The sequence below is a fragment of the Otolemur garnettii genome, unplaced genomic scaffold, assembly GCF_000181295.1.
Source record: "Otolemur garnettii isolate 467f Iridium unplaced genomic scaffold, OtoGar3 scaffold00028, whole genome shotgun sequence".
Classification (NCBI taxonomy): Eukaryota; Metazoa; Chordata; class Mammalia; order Primates; family Galagidae; genus Otolemur; species Otolemur garnettii.
In genome coordinates, this window is record NW_003852423.1 from 18,468,506 (window position 1) to 18,487,380 (window position 18,875).

The 18,875-nt window shown below is 42.7% G+C and overlaps 1 protein-coding gene across 1 annotated transcript in view; it reads right to left on the minus strand.

Annotated features, from left to right (window-relative positions):
• ELMO1 (engulfment and cell motility 1) overlaps positions 1–18,875 on the minus strand; it is a 551,882-nt gene that overhangs the window by 154,348 nt on the left and 378,659 nt on the right. Inside the window, exon 16 of the mRNA XM_003788592.3 lies at positions 4,418–4,554. Within this exon, the coding sequence (XP_003788640.1) occupies positions 4,418–4,554 (137 nt within the window). The remainder of the gene's footprint in view (positions 1–4,417; positions 4,555–18,875) is intronic.

Sequence of the window (18,875 nt, forward strand, 5' to 3'; positions counted from 1 at the left end):
AAATATTCATTTATTTGTTCCCTTCAATGATTTAATTAGTCCGTGGTGCAACTAGGTACTGAGATAATTGAGTTTCAAAAGCTTCCAGGAGATCCTAATGTACAGCTAAGGCTGAGAAACACAACTACACACAACTGTGTATATTGGCGCAAATGCTCTGATTAGAATTTTTTTAAGGGGAGCAGTTAGCCACACGTGTGTTAAAATGAGAGTCCCAAATTGAAATATCCAAATCCAATGCGTCCTCTTTCTTACTCTGCTCAAGAATGAGGGCTTCAAATGATGTGATTATGGGGCCATTTGGGTGCTGAGGTATCCAGTTGCAGTTTAGCTCTTCTCTAATGCCCATAAAAATGAATAATGCATGCTCTAAAATATTGGCAATAAAGTACAAAAACATAGAATACAAACTCAATGGCCCGAATCAATGGATTATTCTGCAGACGGCTATATTGAGAAACTGAAAGAAAGTACTTTTCAAAGCATAAATATTTTAATCACTCTCCAATTCTTCTGCTCTTATATAAATAAAAAAACATTCCATCTGCTGCTTCCCAAGCCCGGAAGAGCAGAAGACAGCTGCTTTTCCAAACACTCTCTTACAGCAGTGGCACCACGCACTAGATATCTATAAACTGGGGTTCCTAGCAAGGCAGGTTGCAGAAGCCATTGCTCCCTCGATAGAACTTACTGTAGTTTTTGGACAAATCAAAATTTTGAATTGAGGAGCACTGATTCTCCAGTGAGGAAGAGGCAGATGGTTGAGTCCTGCTCACTGAGCCCTTAGTCACAGGATTGATGATTAAACATGCTTCCCAGGCTCTTTTTAAAGCAACAAGAGCCTGAGATGGTGTCCAAGCAAGTTCTAAAGAAATTATATCTCATGTTGGGCTCTTTTAAGATATTTCTGAATTAGATTCGGACAGTCTTAAGGAAGAAGAAAAGAATCCCATTAAATCTACCAGTAACTCAAAACCCATGTTTGTTTCTAAATTCAATCTCCTCTGCTACCAAGTTAATAACAAGAAAAAACTGAGCCGATTTAACTGTCACCTCTTTTCTCTCCTCCAATTTATTATCAGGTAAGGGAGAACGGGCTGATGGGCAGGCAGTGGGGAGAAAATCAGAAAGACCATCTTCAAAATGGACTAGAGGCTCTCACATAGGGGCCTTCTCTTCTGAAAAGGCCGGTAGAAACAGCACAGGGACATAAAGGAAAAGGGACATAATTATACCTGTATTTCAGCAGCTGCTAGCAGAACTCTGTGACTGCTATTATATCTACTAGTTAAAAAGAAAAACAAACAAAAAGTTCTGTTCATGTTTCATTAATTTAAATTCATACACACACTTAAAAATCTAATATAGCAAAAATCAAATATACACCGTAATAGGTAGTATAATCCACCCCCATGGTGTCTATGTTCCAATCCCCAGAACCTAGAAATATGTTACCTTATATGGCAAAGGGGAATATAGGCTGCAGGTGGAATTAGGGTTGTTATCACCTGACCTTACAATAAGGAGATTATCTCGGATTATCCAGGTGGCCCAGTATAATCACAAGTGTCCTAAAGAGTGGAAAAGGGAGGCAGAGGAGGGATTAGGGTGATGGGACAGGATGTGGATGGATTCAAGCTGCCCTTGCTGGCTTTGAAGACAGACAAAGAGGGCACAAACCAAGGAATGCAGGTGGCCTTCAGAAGACGGAAAATGCAAGGCAAGGGAACAGATTCTTCCCTAGAGCCTGGAGATAAGAACACTGCTCTGATACCCTGATTTTAGACCCGTGAGACTAATTTTTGGCTTCTGAACTATGGAGCTGCCTCTCCAGCCTAGAGCTGCCTGTCCTCGGCCATAAACTGACATCCTTATGTGGCAGCAGAGGTGTGACCCTATACATTAGCTTGTGATCCACAGACAATGCAAAAAAGTGGCAGTAAGGCCCTGGTAAGAGACTGGAACCTAAACCTGGCTCTTTGATCTTGTTGAAGACAATTTTTGCAGCCATGTAAGTTAATGATGAGATGTTTCAGAGTGCCACTTTGGGGAGCTTGCTGTCACCTGCCAGGATCTCACTCTGAGAAGGCAGGATGGCATTGCCACCAACCTGAGCACACATCTGTAACAAACCACAGGGACCTGAGAGCCATGGTCGCCTCACTCCTGCAGCCCAAGGCCTCTGATTTCTTTCACTAACAATGTCCTCTTAGTGTACATTGTCGTAAATGGTAATTTCTATAGCATTTAAATGTTTGATTCATTCCCTAAGTCTGCAAAACTTTGATAATATTTTCTAAATACTCTATCTGCTCCTAGAGCAACAACAACAGTATCTGCAGAATTGTCATTTATAAAAATGCAGGTATCTGTAATTCAGGATGAATGAAAGCAGGTGACCCAATGCCCAAAACCTACGATAGCCAGCGAAGTCTCTTCCTCCTGGAGGAACAGGTGTCCTCCGCACGTAAAGCTGAGGACCAATGGCTTTTACACTGCAGCACAGAAAGAGCTGAAAAGATCCAGGGCAAAGCGGCCTTAGCTACTTTCAAAGACAACTGATTTAACTCTCTTCTTCTTTTTTTTTTTTTTGGCTTGATTGAACAAAGCCCTCCCTGCTCTTTCTTCTCTCTTTCTCAGGGATGATTTGCACCTGAATTGCAAAATCTCTCATAATCAAGTGAAGTGCACTTAGGAGGCTGTGGTTATAATCAAAAGGAAATTAATAGGCTTCTATTCTCCCATTTTCTTCTTGAATCACACCTGTCCTGGGGCATAGCTGCTCAGATACGCAGTAGTTCTAGTTTGCAGCTTCTAGTCAGGGCTCTCTGCAGAGGGGCAGCACTGGAGCCCACTTGAGTGAATATTCAATGATGGCCAAGATGCAAAGGAAAGATTGTCTTGATGATGGAGAGAAAATGGTGTTCGTCTGCTGTAAAGACAGAACCGCTCACTATGTGGAGCGCGACAGACCAGTAAGAACCAGCCTGAGGCTGGGTGCCCTGGCTTTTTTTCTTCTTTTCAACTAGTATTGGTTCAAGATGTCACAAACCACATCTACAGTGGAAACAAAGAGTGAGATATAAATTCGGAGAGAAGGTGACAGGGAGACGAATACCAACAAGCATCTTCAGTACAGTTGAAATTCCGATATTATGTTATGCACCAAACATAACATGATAGCCCCAAAGGCCCCACAGTATGACTGTGAGCCAGACGCTTGGACTCTGACAGTCACGTCCCTGGCGACAGCTGAGTGGGTGTAGGGGATGGCGCCAACTCCACCTGAGCCATCTACAGGAGCAAATTGAAAGTATTAAAGGCTGAATGCCATCAGCTCTCATTGTCAATCAGACCTTTATCTGAGGATAAAGGATAGGATTCTGCTCATCTCTAAAAGCATGGCCAGCACTTCAGCTTCCTTTCAGTCGGCCAACACTCTTCTCTCCCTCCGATATTCACACAGAGAAACATGTGAAACTTACACTTTTAAAAGAAATTATGATATAGGAAACTATAGGGATCCTCAGTTCAAAGGATCAAATGCTTACACAGGGGCTTCATGAGTCAGTTCTCTTAACAGAGATCTTTCATTTTCATAAAAATTCCTTAAAAAAATTTTTTTTTGAGACAAAGTCTCACTCTGTCTCCCCTGGGTAGAGAGCCATGGTGTCAAACCCCACAGCAACCTCAAACTCTTGGGCTCAGGAGATTCTCTTGTCTCAGCCTCCAGAGCAGCTGGGACTACAAGGGCCCACCATACACCCAGCTAGTTTTTCTATTTTTAGAAAGACGGGTTTTGCTCTTGCTCAGGCTGGTCTCGAACTCCTGAACTCAGGTAATCCACCCACCTAGGCCTCTCAGAGTGCTAGGATTACAGGTATGAGTCACCACACCTGGCCCACAAAAATTCCTTTTGACACAGCACAGGGCAGATCATCTCAACACATGTGTAATCCACAAAAAAATGACTGGACTAGGCAGGGTGGGCCTCCTGGTCTTATCTGCTCCATACCAGTCTCCTGCACAGGGGGAAGGAAGGCTCCTGCCCCAGTAGATCTCCCAATATTGACAAGGTATCCCAAACCAATGTCATGGAATAAAAATAAAATTCACCTTGATAATATTTCCTAACAAAGGATCTCTGCCAGTGGCTTCAGCTCAGACAAATGGGGCACAGCTGCTCCAAGTGTATCCCCAGAGAGAAAGGCCATCCCTGTACACAGATGCATGTCTACTCGGGGACGTCTGTCTTTCTCCACCCTCCAGTCAACCTGGAAGTGTGGTCCTCCGCATTCCTCCACCTTGCCACCACCGCAGAGCAGCTGAGGGGCCGCCCCACAGCCCCTGCTGCTGGCACAGGAAGCCCCTGCTGCTGGCACAGGAAGCCCCTGCTTCTACCTCAGCTCCACATTACCTTGTTGAAGTCTTCAGAAGTTGCCCTCATTTCCTTCCAGGTCTTGTTCAGGAGCTGGATACAGATGCAGAAAAACTCCTCAAAGGACCTGTCGTGGGTGAAGAACATCGGGTGGAAGTCATTGCAGGTCTCACCGGCTGGAGGAGAGAGATGGGTGAGAAGAGAGTGCGTATTAAAGCACTGGAAGGAGAGGACACAGGCACAGGCCGGTCCCCCAAAGAGGCAACCTGAAGCATCCTTGGCTCAGGCAACACAGAGAAAAGTTATTTTGCAAAAGCAACCAAAATATGGCCCCCGGGTGCCTTAGGAATTTAAGGTCACAGAGTCAGACGTACCCTTAGGCACATACTTTGACTGATGAAAGTCAGCTCTTAACCCGCCCTGGGACGTGACCTGGGCTTTGTGCCATGACTGCTGGTGCTGCCCAGGAGTGCTGTGTCTGCCCTTTTGACCTCATAAAGACTATTCCAACTGCCTCAAGCCCCTCCATTACCCTCAATTTCTCCTTTCACAGGAGAAGGCAGAAGACAGGCATTCCTGAATAGGTTAATTGCAACTTTGAAAACAGCATTCGTGGTGATTTCTCCAGAGGGCTCTTTTCCCTCTTATGGCAGTGATCAGGGGACATTTGCGATCATTAAACATCTGATGTCATTAACCATTTGTTTTACATTCCCAGGCACAGATGGCTGGAGGTCAAAGCAACTCAAATGGCTTTGAAGGCTCAAACTGGTCCTGTCCTGGGCAAAACCATGACATCAGCCAAGACTGCCTTCAGGCCTTTGTTGCACAGAGGCCAGTGCTCTGAGCTCCAGGCCTGGCCACCTCTCCCCTCAGACCCTGCCTTCATCCCAGTCACATGACAAGCACACATGGTTATGCATCTTTTACATACAGTTCACGTCATTGCATTTTTATAATGTCTCTTCCTGCTCAGAACTTACAGATGAGGATACTGTGGGGCCCAATGAACTAAGGCTTGTGACTCCCCCCCAAAACAGGGCCCAAATGTATTGTGGGTTTTTTTGAGACAGTGTCACTCTGTCACCATGGTGTCATCGTAGCTCCTAGCAACCTCAAACTATTAAGCTCAAGCCATGCTCTTTTTTTTTTTTGAGACGGAGCCTCAAGCTATCCCCCTGGGTAGAGTGCCATGGCATCACGCTCACAGCAACCTCCAACTCCTGGGCTCAAGCGAGTCTCCTGCCTCAGCCTCCCAAGTAGCTGGGACTACAGGCGCCGGCCACAGCACCTGGCCATTTTTTGGTTGCAGCCATCATTGTTGTTTGGAGGGCCCGGGCTGGGGATTTGAACCCGCCACCTTAGGTGCATGTGGCTGGCGCCTTAGCCGCTTGAGCCACAGGCGCCGAGCCAAGCCATGCTCTTGTCCTCAGCCTCCCAAGCAGCTGACACTACAGGCATCCACCATGACACCTGGCTAATTTTTTCAATTTTTAGTAGAGATGGACTCTTGCTCTTGCTCAGGCTGGTCTAGAACTCAATTAATCCACCGGCCTAGGCCTCCCAAAGTGCTAGGATTAGAGGCATGAACCACTGCCCCTGGCCTTGTGTGCTTTTACACACAGTGCAAGTATTTCTATTTTAACTAGAATCTCTTTGAAGGCTGATTAGTCCTCAAGGCTCAGACGTTGGGATTTCAGGCCCTGGAATTCCAGGAAAGGTGGGGTGGGGGGTGTAATGGGAGGGAGGTTTATATTAGAGACCTTCTGTTTCTCGGAGAGCCCTGGTGCCTGCCAGGTGGGTAAGCATCAACTCCCCTCACAGAGAATCTTTTGAAGCAGACCCCGAGTGAAAGAACCCTGATCCAACTGAGGGATCACAGCCTACTCCACCATGGCCACAAGCTGTGACCCACCAACCTTTCTCATCCTCAACCTCCAAGAATACAGTGACGTCCAGGCCTCTGAAGAGTTTAAAACCACAGCACAGGCTTGTGTGTGCATACAGCTCATCCCTTCTGAAGGGCACAACCTGATTTGAAGATGGGGCAATGCGTTTTCTTCCAGGCGTGTCAGGGTAGAGGCTGGCTGCAATGCCCAGTCAGACAAGAAGGGTCTGGGCAGATCTGGGTTCATGTGCAGCCAAGACCAATCAGGAGCAGATCACTTCATCTTTTTGAGCCTTGATTTTCTTAACATAAAAATGGAAATGAAATCTCCTTTGCCCTCTTCCGAGGCTTCAGAGAGGATCAAATGACATAGTTCACAGGAGAGTGCTCTGGAAAGGACAAAAGCTGCCAAAAACACAGAGCGGTCTTGGTGGTGGCAGTGAATGCTGTGCCAGCATATTGTTCCCAGGAACACGACTTGTCCTGTGCTTTCCTCCTAATTCCTAGTCAGTTGTGTTCACATCCTAACAATTAGAAGCAAGAACATTTAAGTCAGCCTCACCCCAGCCTGTGTTCCTGGAAGAGAGATGGCCAACTGTGAAGCTCTGACCTGAGACACAAAGCTATTTAAGGAACTTGGAACACAAACCAGGGGCAGATTGTGCTGTTTGCTGCCCTGCACAGTGAGCTGTGGGTCTCATTTTCATGAGTGCTAAAGTCAATGAAATTTACAAGTCTACAGAAGCACCTTAAAACGTTAGTGCCAGGCAAGAACTCGTTATTAATCACATGATCACAGTATAATTTTTGGGTCCAGTGTGATTATCTATGTACTTTATGCCCTAGTTAAAATTTTATGGGATTACTGGGGCTGAGCTAGGCAGACAAACCGAGACCCCCCAAGCCCCACTGTTGCTAAGTTGGGTGGAGAGGGAAGTCATCATTAAGCACGTGGCATTTACCTGGTGCATCCTACGCGCAACCATCCCTTCAACAACCCTAAGAGATAGGTATCACAGGTACCCACCCTCATAGTTCTCTCAAAATCCATAGCATGACCTGCAGTCCAATGGGCACACAGCAAGTAGGTAACCAGCACTTGCTGACTGAGGCATGCAGCCAGGAGACAGCAGTACTAACGCTACAACACCTGCAGGTGCGTGCGGGGCTGGGTGGAGGATATTACCTGGAAGAGTCTCTCTAGACCACACGGGGAAGACGTTTTTACTTTATTTGTTCTTAAGATTAGAAGTAGGAGATTTAGCCTGGGCATGGTGGCTCATGCCTGCAATCTTGGTGTTCTGGAAGGCTGAGGCAAGATCACTTGAGCTCAGGAGTTCGAGACCAGCCTGAGCAAGACTGAGACTCCCCCGTCTCTACAAAAACTAGCCGGGCGTCATGGTGGACACCTGTAGCCCCAGCTCCTTGGAAGGCTGAGGCAGGAGGATCGCTTGAGTCCATCAGTCTGAGGTTGCTGTGAGCTAGGCTGAACCACGGCACTCTAATCTGGCAAAAGAAGGAGACTCTGTCTCAAAAAAAAAAAAAAAAGTTAAGTGACCTCTCCAAGGTCACATGACTCAAAAGCAGTGGTGTCAGGATTCACACTCAGGTAGACTCCTTCTAAGGCCGTCATTATCTGTTGCACTCCATTTCCTCATTCTCTTCCTCAACGAACCCTGCCTTTTGTGTACTCCCCCAACACAAATCTGAAATAAATGCTTCTCTGCCCATATAAGATACTTAGGAAGTAAAATCTCGCAGGGGTGCAACCTCAATTATTAAGGCTTAAAGTATACTTAGGATCTGGGATTCTTCTGCCTTCCCTACTACTTCACTGTGTCCAAAGGAAGGAAGTCAGATTCAAATTGCCAGGGTTACACTCCTCTTACGACCCTCCCTTCCCCAGGTCTGGGCCAGGCTCCACTCTTGATGGAGCCTGGGTACCTAAGAAATAGTCTACTAGTTTTGTTGAACCAACTCTTTGGTTTTCCTCAATATACTTTATCTTTGTCAGATTCCATAACACACAAAGTTTCCCCAAGGCAGTCAGTCAGCAGAGGAAGGTCATACCAGTTTAATTTATTTGATATTTCAAGAAAATTTCAAGTTTTTTCTTCCCCAAAACTCATAAATTGAGTTCCATGTTAATGGAATCCCAATTTTGTTCATGACAGCAAAGTATCCAGCTAAAAAAAAAAAGAATACAATTTGCAGTCTCTCTTGTCACAAAGAGTGGTAACATAATCCAATCCTAACCAAGGAGAGATATACGGAAATTGCCCGGGAGAGTTTCCAGGGAAAACTTTAAAGGGGGAAGGCGTTGCTGACTTGCCCACTGTTGCCTCTGCCTTCCCACTTTAACTTCATGTTTGGAACGCAGGAGTGATGACTGGAGCTCCTGCAGCCATTTTATCAGCATACAAACAAGGGTTGCCTCCTAGGCAGTTAGAAGGAGTTCCTGATGACGCTGTTGGTCATCACACCCACCTGGAAATGCCCTCCTGTGGAATTCTCTGTAGATTGAAGTCACTGTTTTCAGGTTTTCTGTTACTCTTACACATGTGAAATTACTGATAAAGAAACTTAAACTCAAGCAGGTACACAGACATTAGCATGAGAGAACATGGTCAGGATTACTGGAGGTCATGGAAGAAGTAGGAATTAAGAGACAGGACAGCATAATGGCTGCAGTCAGACAGACTGGCATTCAAACATCAAATCTGATGCTCACTAGCACACTATATGACCTCTAATAGTGAACCTCCTTGAACCTGATTCTTCATCTATGAAATATATAACCAAATGGAATGTAAGGTTTATAAGTATTGAATTAGATTTTGTATATAATGCATGTAGTAAGGAGCTTAGGACAGTAATGCTATGCTTAGCAAATGGTTGCTATATACATATACTGTGTGTGTGGGGTCTACACTGATGGGTTCTTATAGATATAGAGGAGGTGAAGTCAACCAATCATACTTGATGATTATGTAGAAACTATATAAAAGTACTTAGATCTCATAGCTGAAATTTCACCTCCTGAGGGTACACAACGTACAAGGTATTCAATGAATCTGCTATAACAACAAGGTATGATTAGTCTCCCAGTTTCGCAGACAAGAACACTGAGGTGCTGTGACATTAAGAAACTAGCAGAGACAGGACCAGAAATTGAACCCAGCCTTCTCCAGAGCCAGGCCTCTGTTTTGCACCTCCACGTGGAGGCATCAGCTTGCCGGCATCCTCAGCTTTTGTGAGAAGTGAGCAAAAACAAATCAAGAACAACTTGGTCCTCGACATGTAACACAGGCATAGTGAAAAGGCTTTTGTGTCTTTGGGATTTATGACTCATTGTTTTAAGGTTGTTCTTAGAGCAGAAATAAAGATAAAGTAGTTAAGTACTAATGGGTTTTGTTTATAATTTTCCAAATCTAGACATTTAGGGTTGAGGGTTATGGAGCAGGAAGGGCCCATCCAGATTTTCTCATCAGCTCACTTCTCTCCTTGTGTAGGTCAGAGCGGTCAGAAAGACAAAACTGCTTGCCCCAAAGCTCATGATGGCAGAGAGGTCACAAAGATGCCAAGACCTAGACCTCTGCGTTCCAGATCCTGGCTCTCCCAGCTGTGTCACATGGGCAAGTCATTTCACCTGTCTTTGCCTTAATCTTCTCATCTGGAAATTGGGGGCAACAATAGTACAAACATCATCAGCTCACTGTGAGGATCAGATGGAAGCAGGGACTAGAGGATAGCAAGCTGAAGGCCAGCGTGGGCCCACAGAATTCCCATGTTCCTTCCCCTTTTATCAAGTGGGCTCTGCCCCAGGTGACACATATTTGAATGTGATCTCCTGCCAGCTTTCAGGGATGGCTGAAGTCTCAAGAACAGGGGGGTCCTTAGGTTTTTGATTAAACAAGCAAATAAAATGAGGAATGGTGAAGTTTATTATTGTCTATTAAAGAAAACAATAGTACTTATTGAGGAAAACAAGAAATGAATTAGCAGGCAATGATTTTATAAATGAAATTTAGAGAGAAGCTTTCAATGAGACAAAAATAGTAAGACATTTTACAAACCAAATTGTTTTTAAGCACACTATTTTTAACACAATGAGATTTCACTTTATAAAAAAGAACCAACTCAATGGTCTCTTAAGTCTGGAATATTAAGATATTTTCGGGGATGAGGGCACAATGGATTCTATTAATTTGCTGACATCTCATTCATTTATAAGTAGGCCAGTTTTGAAACTGACTATAACCTACACACACGTTTTTAAAATAAAAATAAGACTGTTATATACTTATGTAGCACTAGGCCCGTGGAAGCAGATTTGTTCCTATTGTCCACTGGATAATGTGAGGGGAGGCAGGAATTGTCACTGGGCTGTCAGAGAACAAGGCCTTCTGTATAGTGAACAAACGAGGAAAGACGAGGATGGGGAACAGGCCCTAGAGTTTCCCTGTGTCCTTCAGAAAGTCATTGTGGTTCCCTGGCTCCAGTTTCCTTACTATAAATGAGATGGGCTACTTGATTCCTAAGGTTCCTGCCAAGCATAAAATTCCAATTATCCACCTATGCACACACACACCCAGATAATGTATTTTCGGCTCCCTGATGCCTATGATAAAAAAGAGAATTTGGAGACTGTGCCTGCACTGAACTTTAGTTCTTAAACTACCATTTCCATTTTTTGATAGGATAACTACTATATATTTCACTAAGGGTGTGAAGGAGTGAGTTTGGCATTTGGTGGGCTTGGCATATGTTTGATAAGGGACTACTTACTCTTTCTTCTGTACAAAAGTTGTTAACTGTTTTGACACTCTTTCAACCTATGAATCCCACCTAATGCAGATCATTTCTCAAGAAAATTACTTGATCAAAGACAGAATGACAAAATGACGGGCAAACACATTATTTTTGCTCTTCTGTGGCAATTTTCTAGAAAACAAATAGAATTTTCGAGATGCTGAAAAGTTCTGTTCTATGCTTTCTGTGACCCTTGTTATGCTAAGAGAGACTTTGAACCCATTCACACATGACTAGTGGGACAGGGATTCTGGAGGCACTGGGCAAACTGAAATATTTTTACCATGACTTTTACAAACTATTTCACCAGCAACAGAATTTGGAAATGATGCACTCTGAAAAAGAGACATATGCTGGTCTAATAGAAAAGACATTTTGTTATAAAATTATGAATTACAGTAAAAGGGGGATAAATCATTTAACACAGAAAAACTGCCAAAGCAGTCATAAAATCTTATTAGTTATGCATATCACAGAAACTTAAACTATTTATTTGTAGTTTTAGGGTCAGTCTGGAATGGATAACATATTTAAGAATTCTCAAACATAAATGTGTATTTATACCTTTGCAGAAAAATAATCTCATCCTACCTAGAAAACTTTGAGTTTTCTATTTTCAGACCTGGTATTCTTTAACAATTTGATTTTGGAGGGTGGTACTGTGTGGGACGATGCTAAAAGTTCAGAACCTTTTGCAGGTGGGAGAGGTGAAAAGAGGAGAGCGAGGTCAAGAGCGTGAAGTTCCCTCACCACTATGAGCAGCCTATACAGAAAGCTGCCGCCCTGCTATTTCAAGACAGGGGATCAGAGCCTGTAAACCTTCTCAGCTCTTCCCAGCTTCTGAAGTCTGGCTTAACAAAACTCTGGAAAATATTTTCTAAGGTCTACCATGCCTAAAAATAGGTGAAATCTACACTGAAAAGACACACAGCAGCTAATCCAATGCTTCTTTGTTCACCTGCCTATGGGATGTTTTTGAGGACATGGAGAGGGGGAAAAATACTGCCTTAGTGTTAGGACTGACAATCAGACTTACAGCATCAAAAGACAGCCAATTCAGCAAAAAGGATCTGAGGCCACAGCCTGGGCATGCAATGTGTACTAATATAGTAGTAAAGGTTCTGCAACCAGGTTAGCCTGGGTGCAAAATCTCAGTGAAACCACTTAATGCCAATGTGACCTTGACTATCTCCTTCCAATTCCTCTGGATCTCTATTTCCCCATGGGAATAAAAAAGAAGAATGCCTTTTATCTCATCCTATTACTGTTAAGATTAAATATAAAATGATTCTCATATTAAGTAAAATAAGCACTCAAGAAATGTTGACTGCCACAATTTTTAATAGCAAAGTAACTGCTATTGCACACAGTCAGAACGACAGATTTGGAGGACTTAAACTACCAAACATAAGGACTTATAAAAGTACAACCATTAAGACAGTGAGGTATTGGTGCCCAGATGGAAAAACAGAACAACTTAATAGAAAAGGGAGCCCAGAAAGAGACCTGCATATACAGACATTGACTTTATGTCCAAGGTGATGGCACAGGATTTTCAATAACTTGTGCTGGATCAATTGTGTGTGCATACCTACATCTGGAAGAAACAAATTATGAATCCCTACCTCACACCATCTGTAAAAGCCAACTATAACTGGATTCTAGGTCTCAATGTGAAAGGAAAAACAATGAAGAAGGTTCCATATCACATAGGAGAATATATTCATGACCTTAAGAAAGGTAAAAGTTTCTTAAATGAATCAGAAAGATCATTAACCATAAGCAAAAAGTTCAATTGGATTATATTAAACGTAAAGGCTTTAGTTTATCAAAAGATACACCAAAAGATGGCAACCTCAGAATAGGAGAAAAAGGTGAACAACATTATGTTATATCTATGAGACATGAACCACTTGTGTAAATGTGTAAGAAAAAGACAAGATGACCCAGTAGAAAAACAGGCAAAATGTAAAGAGAAACTTCAGGAAATTGGACATGTAAGTGGCCAGTGAACATATGAAAAAGTGCTCAGTTCTTTTAGTAACATTGGGGGTGGGTGCAGGAGCATGTGAAAAGAAAAGGGTCCCTGATCCCCCTCATCGGTATGCAACTGTTTAAACAATAATGAGATAATTTCAAACATCCACCAGAAAGCTAAAATAAAAGATGGCAAATACTAAGTGTTGATAAGAAGGTGGAACAAATGGAATCTTCACACACTGTTGATGGGAGTGTAAAATTGCCCAACCACTTTTAGCAGCATTTACTAAAGCTAAAATACTCATAGCAATTCCAGCCAAAGATATAAGCCCAACAGAAATGCATGCAAACGTGTTCCAAAAGAAAAGTATATGAACATTCACAGCAGCACTAATTATTATAGCCAAAAATGCAAAACAATCAACATGTCCGTCCAACAGACTGGATAAATAAATTATGGTTTGTTCACATACCAACATACTTACTACAAAGAAATTATTTTTAAAATGCTACACACAGTATGAATGTGTTCAAATAACACTCACAATGACAAGAAGGAATAGAAACAAACACAATATCAAGCAAAAAGGGCCCTACCTAAACAAAAAAGCACTATAATATGATGCTATTTACTAAAAGTTCAAAACAGGCAAAATTCATCCATGGTAATGGAAATAGGGTGTTGTTCTTTGGGAAGAATTGGGAGTGGAGGAGATGTCCTGAGAGGTCACTGAAGGTTGTAGAATACTTCTTTCTTGATCAGGGCGGTAGTTAAATGGATGGTTGATGGTTTGAAAAGTCCATGAACTGTCATGTGCTCTTTGGATTTGAATAACCCTATGTAAGTTACACTTTTATAAACAGTTAATGAAAGTAAAATATGGGCTTTCCAGGGACAATGACATTTTAGATAGGCTAACCAACTGGATATGATACATATGATTTCAGTGGGCTTTTCAGAGTTAGTGTTGTGCGTGCCCTGCCTATCACCTCTAGAAATAGAGATTGGCATTTTATGTAACCAGGTGTACTGGCTGGATAAAAAAGTATAACTTGTCTATACAGGCATCCTAATCCAATCTCATGACCACCTTCAGCTTCTGAAGTTGGGCAGGGGGTACCTCTGCGTACCTAGACTTTAATTTCATCTCTTGGGTGGGTGAGAGTATATATGTATGTGTGCTTTTTCTTTCATGAATGGTGATCTCAATCTGTACTGACGAGTACAGCAGATCTTGTGGCAAAAAACTATGATAGACTTGACCGTAGATGAACTCAAAGAAGCGTTACAAGTTTCTTTTAAATAATTTTCCTCCCTTTTTTCTCCCTCCCTTCCTTCCTTCATGCCTTTATAGATACGCTCATCCTTTTGTCCACGTTAGTCCATCTCTCTGCCTGTCCGTCCATCCATCCATCTATCCATGCGTCCACCATGGCCCTAATTTGGATCCCACTTTGCCACTAATTAAGTGTGTAACCTTGAGCTTAAGAGCAAGGAGAGATGGGTGAACTATGAGGTAGAAGAAGCAGGCAGGAGTCAAATGGTCCAGTGTTTTGTGGTGGCTTTATTTCACCGGCAGCGGAAAGCCAGTAAAGGGATTTAGATAGGAGTGGTCATGAGGTAACAACTTTCCATCTCCTCCCTTACTCTTTTTGTCTCTTTTTAATGAATTAAAAAGTCAGGTTATGTGAAGATTCTTATTATTCTTGAATTCCAATGAGCTGGTATTTTATCATACCAAGGACGAGTGGAAAACCAGGTAAAAACTTTAGCATGAAGTAGTCAGAAGTGTCATTCTAGAGTTAGAAAGACGGAGGGTAGAAGTCTCCCTCTAGGAATTAACTATGTGACCCCAACCAAATTCTTTAATGTCCCTCAGTTTCTCCTATGAATAACAATAACTTACAGCCTATAGAAAAGCAAAGATATAGTGAGAAGATTCCCATAAAATGCTTAGCACAGCGCCTGACTTTTAGTAAGCACTCAATAAATGTTAGTCATAAAATGTTGTGTAGAATACAAATATGGTCATACATTTCTTTTCCTAAAAATCCTTGACTTCAGGTTTAACTTGTGAGGAAATCTTATTTACTTAACATCTCATTACAAGTCAGAGCAACATTCTCAAGGTCATCTTGTAAGATTTTTAAGCAAAAGATAAAATATGCAGAAATTTCAGTTAAGATTTCTGATAAGTGTGAGCTAAGTGACTCCCAGGAGTTTTCTGTAATTGGAAAATGGTCTTGCTGATATGCTCTGTGTTTGCTCTTTTCCTTTGTCCTCTAGTTGAAATAATCAAGATGTGCAGAGAAACAGAAAGTAGATCCTTTTCATTTTATCTGTTTGTAAAATAATCATTTCCGGAGACCATTATAGGTCTAGGAAATGGATCTTTCTTGGCCCAAAGAGAAAAAAAGAGTGGTAAAAAGCCCATTTTTTGGAAAGGGGTTTCAAGTTTGTGGCGTGAACATGAAGCACACTCATCTTACTAAATATTTTTACCTACCTTTTGGGGTGGTGTTGCTGAGCATAGGGACGTGTGGTTAATTCTATGGGTCAACCTGATTGGGCCAAGGCATGCCCAGATTAACCATTATTTCCTTTTTTTTCTTTTTTAAGACAGAGCCTCAAGCTGTTGCCCTGGGCAGAGTGCTATGGCATCCTAGCTCACAGCAACTTCCAACTCTTGGGCTTAAGCGATCCTCCTGTCTTAATTTTTCTGTTTTTGGTAGAGAAAGGGTCTTACTTTTGCTTAGGCTGGTCTAGAACTCCTGAGTTCAAGCAGTCTACCCACCTTAGCCTCCCAGAGTGCAAGGATTACAGGCATGAGCCTGGCCTAAATGTTATTTCTGAGTGTGTCTGTGGGTGGCCAGTTGAGATTAGTTGAATCAGTGGATTCAGTCAAGTAGATTTCCCTCTCCAATGTGGGTAGGCATCACCCAGTTCCTGGAGGGCCTGAATAAAGCAAAAGGGAAGGAAAGAGAGACTTAGCCCTTTTTCTTGACTTGATGCTTGAGCTGAGACATACATCTTATCTCATTGTTTTCTGTTGTTGGACTGGGATTTTTACACCATCAGCTCCTCTAGTTCTAAAGTCTTTGTACTTGGACTAAGTTACACCACCATCTTTCCTGGATCTCCATTTTGTAGACGGCAGATTGTAGAACTTCTCAGCCTTGATAATCATATGAGATACTTCCTTGTAATAAATCTCATATATGTATGGATATATATGCAAATACATAACATTCATCTTATACATATTACATATATTCATATATATACTAATACATATGGAAATTATATTATAAGGAATCATCTATTTATCTATCTATATCTTCTATTTGGTTCTGTTTCTCTGGAGAACCCTGCCTAATTCAAGAAGGAAGAGTGGAAGATGAGAAGGGACACTAAGAAAGGGGCTTCAAGGGGGAGAAGGGGAGAAAAACTTGGCCTGCTGAGCCAGGAAGTCTGGAGGGCCCATAAGAAGATTGAAATGAAGCCACCTCGGTAACCAATGACCAATAGAAGAGGGCAATACTGCCTGGAGGCCCACAGAGGCTAAGAAAAGACCTGCATCCAATTTCAAGTGGACTATTTATATGCCTGCAGGTCTCTGTGTCTCCTCTCTCTCACCTTTTCTCCTGCACAAGAGGGACCCACTTCCAACTCTCTTTGGAAGTGCTCTAAATTTTCTCTTTGTTCTTCCTAAGTAAAATCTCTCTGTTATCCTGAAACTTGTATACTTTTACTTTTTTTTTTTTTTTTTTTGGAGACAGAATCTCAAGCTATTGCCCTGGGTAGAGTGTCATGGTGTCACAGCTCATAGCAACCTCAAATTCTTGGGCTCAAGCGATTCTCTTGCCTCAGCCTCCCAAGTAGCTGGGACTATAGGTGCCCATGACAACACCTGGCTATTTTACGTTGCAGTTGTCATTGTTGTTTTAGCTGACCTGGGCCAGGTTCAAACCTGCCACCTTCTATTTATGTGGCTGGTGCCCTGCCCACTGAGCCATAGGCGCTGCCCTATGGTTGTACTTTCTATCCACACTGCCAGTGCCCCTCCAGTTTTATTTTCAGTTTTTACTCACTTTTGCTTTTGAATACCTCTGTGCCTCAGTTGGAACTTTCTAGCTGAGCCGAGTAATCCAACCAGGTCAACTGGATTTGGGTAACCTGTACCCTGACTCCCAATAGAAGATTAAGGAAGAGGAAAAGTCTAGTTGTATGGCCAGTGTTCAAGGCAAGGCAAAGAAAAGCATACTCAAGAAGTGATTTTTGCATGCCCTTGTTAAAACTTTCTTTATGAGGGAAATTACTCTGAGAAGTGGCACATTAAGAGACTGTCATACAGCAAATTTAGCATGGATATAAATAATTGCCTGTCCAACCATGTGAGATGGGCACTCGAGGGTTATGTTGGGATAGAGGCAGATTAATGAGCAGCTGGGACGTGTCTCACTGAAGACGCAGCAGGCACTGTGCTTTGTACGGAGCCGTCACGTGACCTCGGATTACACTTTGACCCGGCGTTCAGCTCATTAGTCAGCAAGGTCTAGAAGGCTGGTAAAAAATGGGCTAAAAATAAGTAATCCTCAATTGGCTAAATGCAAATTTAAAGAAAGGGAACACGCCCAGGCTTGTTCATTGCACATGTTCTTTCTTGTCTTCACTGCTCAGTAAACGACACCCTTAAAGAGTCATTATCTTACAGTGATCACCTCTAGCTGTTAGGATAATACGCAAATACTTTAGGGAGGTATTCAATGCTCTTCTAAATTTGACCCTATGCCACTGCTTTTAACTATTTTCTGACCTATGAGTGAACCCTAAAGTGAACCATAATTTTTAATGTCTTTGTCAAACAAACCGCCCCTGACTGCATCTCTACACGCTTAGCTCTCGGTTTTCACTCCACTTGGAGCCCTATCCCCCAAAGCCAAGTCACCTCACCTTTTCTTTTGTGCTTCCACAGACTTTTACCTCCGCCACCTGTTGAGAGCCTCCCCCCCCCATTATAAGCCTATGAAACATACAGAGGTGGACTTGGTCACACCTGTACCCTTCACATCTCCCACATGGCCAGCCTTCCATACACACGCGACCACTCACTTCCGTGGGGTCTTTCCTCCTTCTGCCTCCAGCTCTATGCTTCTTTTCTATGTGGGTTTCATTATATCCTGAATCATGCACAGGGCAAGGATTATCCCCAACTTTATACAACACGGATCTCAACATTCCTATGGTGGGGCCAGCACAGGCTTCTCATGGGCTTCACCTGCTGCCTTAAAATAATCCAACCTTGAACATGACCCAGTCTTCCTCCCTGTCTTTCCCCACATTCTGAAGCCTGTTCAGGTGTACTCTTTAAAGAGAAAAAAAATGAAGAACATCATGAAGGAAGCAAATATATTGCATAAATTCAATGGGAAAGAAAACGAATCTGACTACATTTTTGAAACAGAGACATAGCCCATCTTTGCAGATCAACTGCCAACACCTAGACCCCAGTAATGAGACTTCCTTTATAATTCACCACCCGTTCCAGTTGGCAGGCACCCACTTGAGCAGGTACACTGGGCTCTGTGCTTGTCTTGGGTCTTTTTCAGACTCCATGACAGTGATTTTCAACTGGTGTGCCTTGAGAGGATCTTAGGTGCTGTGAAAATTTTTAAAGATCATTAATTACATTATTTTTGAAAGAAGTTCAAAGCACAGTAAGTATGTTCTTTTTTTAGCCTTTTTTTTTTTTTATCAACATGATGTAAGTGTGCCAAGGAAGTTTACCTATTGGTTCAAGTGTGCTGTGAGATAAA